A 6,623-nucleotide genomic window follows, 5' to 3' on the forward strand; every position below is an offset into this window, starting at 1 on the left:
GGTGGCAGCCCGTACTGGTGCAGTGACTGGGCGAGGCACAGAGGCTGCGGTGGGGGAGGTGCAGGGGCTGGAGGGTTTGGGGCATTTGGAAGACGGTTCGGGGCAGACGGGGCTCCTGGGCTGACAGGCGGGACCGCGTGGTGACGGTCTGAGCTTCAGTTTGGAGGCGGGGCTTGGATCTGCAGGGGCGTGATGAGGAGATGAGGATGGAGTCAGAGCTCTGCGATGGACCTGCACACCCTGAGCCCCCGGGCTGGGAGACTGTTTGGAGGAACTTCCCACAGGTGTGGAGGGCAGAGAGGAGGACCCTTTGGTGGTGAGGGGCAGGGGCAGCTGGGTGGGCTTCCTGGGCAAAGAAGGTGTCCCCTGGAGGTTCTTCCTGGGCGCAGAGGCGGAACCTTTTCTGGGCAACGTGGGCGTGCCGGCCGGGGAGGCGGTGTAGGACCGACACGTCTGACCTGCGGCGGTCACAACCGGCTTACAGGCCAAGCCGGAGGAGGATGAAGATGATGAGGTGGAGGAAGAAGAGGAGGACGAGGAGGAGATGAGGTTGTTGACAGCGGCGAGGGGGTCCATGTCAGGAGGTGGGGGTGGAGCTGCATTGCCATGGTGACCTCCCAGGCCGGGAGGGCCTTTCTGGAAGGCCAGGATCTTCTGCTCCAGGGTGGTGAACTGCAGAACCCGCAGGGGGTCGTATTTCATCAGGAAGCCGCGCAGCGTGTCCCAGCCGCCCCCGACGCGCACCATCACATGTTTACCGTGAAGCATCTGGAAAAGTGGGGGGGGGGAGAGATAGGTAAGAATATTAGAAATCAAAAATCAGCAGTGCCGTATTCCTGGAGGTTCCCGAAATAGCTGCTGCTGATCCACAGATGAGTGCGTCTGGCTCGAGGCTCGGCACCGTGGACAGCAGTGTAATGATGATGTAATCACCCAACGCTATCCGCTGCTCTGGAGTAACGAGCTTACATGTGTCCAATCACAGCCAGACAGTGATGTAGTGAGGATTCTGCCAGAGCTCTCACACTCACACACTCACACACACACTAAACTGATTATGTGCTTCTGATACACACACATTGACCATCGCACTTTAGGTATACAGTTTGTTAAGTACTCAGATTACTGGAATTCTATTTTAAAAAATGCATCAAGGCATCTAAAATAGTGTTACTTCACAGACTCCAACAAGGGAATATCCTCCCAGCTTGGCTCTGTCAACAGTGAGGTCAAAGGTCAGAGGACTGCACATCGTCCTGGTTGATGGTCCAGCCTGCTCTTCAACAGTCTTCTATTGTCTACAGATCCTGACATCCTTTTTCAGCCATTTCTGCTGAACTGGATTCTACGCTCAGAATAATAATTCTATATAAGAATATGAGACCCTGGCATGTGAAATGATGTGCCTAAAAGCTGTGACATGACCGGGCTGCTACTTCTGAATGAGACAACTCACTGAGCGTCCAGATTGCAGAGAGTGAGCACGTGTGTGTGTGTGTGTGTGTGTTCAGAGCACTCACCCGAATAAAGAGGGTCTTGTCTCCCAGTCTGTAGCGTCCCTCAGACAGGTACTCAATGGAGACCCTGTTGGAGCAGTTGCAGGGCGGGTCCTCCATGCCGTGCTCCTACAAGGGACAACAAGAGGACCATAAGGCGGCCATATTGGAGGTCCCACTGGCAGCAATATTGGATTCTCTTTGCAAACGAATGAAGTTATTCTATAAACTAACATTTACAGTTGGAAGATAATTCAGTTTAACCTCAGATGGATGGAGAACAAAGAGAGGCATTTAAGGACCTCCAGTTTTTGTGGTGCATTAGTGAGCAATAATGCAATTACCACTGAATGAAGCAGTGAGACGGTGAGTGATGAAGAACTGGAAGCTGCTGATATGAATGTGTGAAAGGAAAATGCATTTGGGAACAAATATACTGGCTGGTAGATGCGTTTCCAAACTGCCTTCCACTTCGAGGAGTGCGGTTATTTTTAGTGCAGCTGTCTCCTCTGGGAACAAAGCCCCCAGCCCTGACAGTGTCAGAGCCTCGATTTACCCACTGGGGGAATAAACCCACCCAGCACTGACAGTGTTAGAATCACAGTGTCCATCAGGAAGGATGTCTAACAGCAGCTGATGGAGGAGCGTCTGCACTGTGAAAGAGATGAAGTATTTACACGAATGGGGAGTTCATGGGCGTGTGTACTTATGGCTGTATGACGGCACGTATCTGCAGCCCGGAGGTCACGCGTGACGGCGAGTCACAGGGCGCCGGCAGAGAGTCACGTGGTCAGCTGTGATGCGTCATACCCCGTGGGGTGCCAATGGAGCGGCAGGAGCCTCGGCTCGGCTTCAACTGGGTCGCACATGTACCACCTATGTGGCGCTGACGTGATCAGCTGTAGCCTTCACTTTACATCAGTAGTTTTCTTTTTGCTCGTTTGTGTGAGACTACACGAGGTAGTGTTTTTTTGGGGGGGGGCAGTAACTTGACCGGCTAAATGGGGTGGGGCATTCTCGTTCCACACTTCCTGCCTCCAGGTGGAAAGTGTAATGTTCTGTGTGTTTAAAAACATGGCGGTGTTTATTTCCTGTTGGTATGTTGGAGCCGTCAGTCAGAACTCACCCCCGGCTGGTAGAGGCCGCCGTGCTGACAGCACACAGTGAAGGTTTTGACGGCCGGACGCGGCTCCTCCGTCATCAGCAGGGTCTCCTCCAACTCAATCTCCTTCTCCAGCTTCACCAGCACAGGAGGCTCCACGCCGTACCTGAGAGACACACACAGCGGCGTTCACATGTGCACCTCTGGCAATAAAACGCTAAACCCATCTTAAACTCTGTGTTAATAATCATCTGAAGCGGCTTCTTCCGCGCTGTGGGACTTACTTGGAGACGATGCGGCCGATCTCCAGCAGACAGAGACAAACCTGCCGAGGCTCCTTGTGCAGCACTGAGGAAGAAAACACAACAATGAAGAGACTTAATGAATAATCTGAAGAAGCAGCTGCCTCTTCTGAAGAGCAGGATGGAAGAGGAGAGCGATGCTGGGTGACGTTATGAGCACATAAAATGAATTTAATATTCCCAGAGGGCTGGTCGGGTGACTCATGCAGAAGAGAAGAGCAGTTTTAAGTGAAGAGCCCAACTTTAAAGGATATTAATTAAACTAAAATATAGTGAAGAAGAGACTCGTTTCCACTCCTGGAACAGCAGAGACGTATGGCTTTCTTCTTAAATCGCTCCAATCCGGTTTTTTGGAGAGCCATTACTTGTAATGATGTGATCCCCCATACAGAGTACTCAGGGTGATTGCTCTCCACAACAGATCCTATTAAACCATTAAGCAGTAAGGCTTAAACAGCAGAGCTCTGCAAAGTTATCAGGAGCTTACATCCACAGTCTGTTTACATCCTCAATAGGAAGCCCAACATTAGCTCCAAAAGGTGTGGGCTTCATATAAATATATTATATTATCAGTTACACTTCAGTGGCATCTCTGCCTCTTTCTACCTATCTTTAGAGTATTCTCACTCAAGCACTACTAACAGTAAAATGTTCCAAATCATACGCATGAATGAGGTGGGTAAATACATATGTCGCAGTGTTTTGTACAAACCTGCAGCTAGACCCACATCCTAGTTAATATGGATTATTTGTTTGGTCTCGACCAGGACTCTGGTGTCTTATTTTTACTTGGTCTCAACTTCCTTTTGGCCTGATTTGAAAACTTCCTGGGACTCAACCAATGCTCGCTAAAGAAATAAAACTTAAGAGGAATTATTTTTTCCAGTAGGTAGACAGTGGCCAAGCACATGCAGGAAAACTCATCACGATACTATTTCCAAAGGTTTTTCAATTCAATAGCATAGCGTGGCTGGTGTCACACAGGTGTAATAAAGTTATCTGGACACTCTGTTGCACTTCGATCCCCTGGAATTAAAGATTTACCAGAACATTTTTCTTGGATAAACAAAACTCTTACTTACTGGAATTTATTATGGTTATATAAGAGGAAGGATTGTGACAAACTATCTCAATCTTTGCACCAGAAGTGGCACTTTAATAAGTTACTATGGGTTCTTGTAGTACCACAACTGAGATTTATGTGTACAACAAGGTCATATCAGCCAAAAAACAATGTTCTTGCTTCCTAAAATTCAGAAGGATTTTAACAGAGTTAAGACTGCTGTACATGAACTGATAGAACTAGAAATGATGAAGTTACTCCAGAATCTATGAGAACAGTCTACAGTTGCAGTGATATCTGCTGCAGCTCTTACCGAGGCCCTCAGACTCAAACAGGTAGGTCTCCTCCACACCGATGTGGCGACACCAGGCCAGGAAGTTGGCGGTGTTGTCGCGAGCGAAGAAGGAACCGGGAGAAGCGTCCCGCTTACATGCAACCTTCCTCGTGGGAAACAGCTGTCAGGAAACATAAACTCTATGAAGCATCACGGGACTTGTATATGTAGTTACGTGAGTGAAAATGTGAGAATATAGACAGGTTTCTGATAAGGTCATTATGAGAACACATTATACTCTCAGTAAATGGTCTATTTCTTACAACCTGCTAGAGCTAACTTTGTCCTCTTTGCATTATTACTGCTACTGCCGGCTGTGGTCACTGGAATCCCATGTGTCAGGTTAGCTTTAAACACGTAAACTGTATCAAACATTTGTAGAAAGTGGCAAAACTCCACCTGGCAGTCCCTGAGAGTTCACAGTAAACTGAACTTGAACAAATGAAATTAGTCAGAGTTTTGTCCACACTGGGACCTGCAGAGCCCTCCCCAAACATCCCCCACATGCGAGCATGCAAGCTGCCCTTTGGACGATCGTCCGAACTATTCTCATCGCTGCTGTCTGACTCACCTTGCAGAGTGCGGAGGGGCAGCTCTGGGCGATCTTAGTCTGCAGCACACCGATAAGCTGGCACAGCTTCACGCCGTTATTCAGCTCCTCCATGAAAAACTCTGCTCTCACCTCCTCTCCTGGACAAACAAAAGGGAAAAGACACAGAATAAATTGTACAGCACAATGCAACTTATCCGCCTTTTTATCTGCATTAGTCCTTTATAAAAGATGTCCTCACTTTTGGGTTTTTTTGCACATCTGCAATAAAATAAATCAAATCGATCAATAATTCTTCTTCACTCTATGGTGGCTTTTGTTGTAGGACCTTGCAAAAACACTTCACATTGACAGTTCAACAGAGCACCCCCCCTACAAGCTCCTCTAGGACTTATGGCACTCCCACGACCCCTTATTGTAAATCACCGCCCCAGGAAACTCAACAAAGGCCATGTGAACTGAATTTACATTGGGGACTAAATCCACAACAGCTATAACATTAAGTGACAAAGATTTCTCCACAAAAGTTTATTTTCCACACAACAACGGCCGAGCCTCGAGGCTAAACTTTATCCGTTGCACGCCACCTGTTTCTGCACTATCTGGCCCCTCAGGATTGACTATCAGTTGGGTCATCACGGTCACGGTACCAGTAACTCATGTTGAGGGTTGAGTACTTGCCCACATTCCTCATGAGAAAATGTCTGCTTATAAAAAAAACCAACAAAAAACGGTTTCACCAGTCAACAATAGAGTCAGTTTCCAGTCAGCTTCAGTTTCCTCACTGCTCCATTGTATCGTAAGGGACAAAAGATGTCAGGATAATGGTAGAGACGAACCAAATGGGGGATTTTGTTCCACTCCTGTTTCTGTGGTTTGCTAAGGCCCGGTTGTAAATAGCAGCATCCAAATCCAATTACATGGGAGACCCGTGTCAATTGTGCTTTGGTATTTTCCTAGCCTTAAGGGGCAAACTGTTAGCATGCAACTGCCCAGTGATGATTGCCATATGCACAGCTTTAAGCACATTTACTCTGTTGTATGAATACACGTACCTACATCAGAAAAAAAAAAAAAAAAAAAAGGAACATCTGTTTTACCCAAAAGATTTCAAAACAACATAATACCAAACAGTCAGAGGTGAAAATAAAACAGACGAAACGAGACTAAAACACTAAAAGCGGTACTTTGTGGCTGACACGCAGCACTTACCCAGCATGCCGGTGAGCCAGATGGCCAGGTCCTCCTGCATAGGTACCAGGGTGGCCTCATGTCGCACTGCAAGCCACTGGTCGTACTGGAAGACGTCTGCGAGGCCGGGGCCGTGCCGCTGCGCTAGTGGGCTGCGAGGGCTCCTGGGGCTCAGCAACGGGGCATCAAACCTTTCACCGAACCATACCTGGAGACGACGAGGAGGAAAAGTTGAAGGATGTTTAAATGGAAGACTTCCATCCCCGATTGAAAGAAACATTTGTAACCACGTATGTGTGTAATCAAAATCAACGAGGTCTTGAAAAAAAATGGCAGCAACTTCCAAGATCTCAGAAGATGATAACATTAATATGATGTACATCATTTCTTTGTGTGACTCAAAGGATTAGAAACACTCACACAAAAAGCCTGACAGAATGTTATAACAGATTAGTGTGGCTGCCCACTTATTGAGACATCTGCCTAATCTGATCTACTCTCAGTTAGTCATGGTTTTAAGATATTCAACTTCAAAGGAACATTTCGGGAAATACACAACTCTCTTGGTGAGAGTTAGATGAGAAG

At 47.5% G+C, this 6,623-nt stretch overlaps 1 protein-coding gene across 2 annotated transcripts in view; it reads right to left on the minus strand.

Moving 5' to 3' along the window:
* Positions 1-6,623, minus strand: part of gas2l3 (growth arrest-specific 2 like 3) — a gene marked incomplete in the record, with an annotated part of 31,515 nt that overhangs the window by 1,907 nt on the left and 22,985 nt on the right. For both annotated transcript variants that reach the window (XM_035676441.1, XM_035676433.1), the window contains 7 exon segments: positions 1-768; positions 1,521-1,625; positions 2,623-2,764; positions 2,883-2,946; positions 4,277-4,418; positions 4,869-4,987; positions 6,060-6,246. In XM_035676441.1, the coding sequence (XP_035532334.1) occupies positions 1-768; positions 1,521-1,625; positions 2,623-2,764; positions 2,883-2,946; positions 4,277-4,418; positions 4,869-4,987; positions 6,060-6,246 (1,527 nt within the window).

Source organism: Morone saxatilis, unplaced genomic scaffold, assembly GCF_004916995.1.
Source record: "Morone saxatilis isolate NCDOM2014 unplaced genomic scaffold, NCSU_SB_2.0 Contig10, whole genome shotgun sequence".
NCBI lineage: Eukaryota > Metazoa > Chordata > Actinopteri > Moronidae > Morone > Morone saxatilis.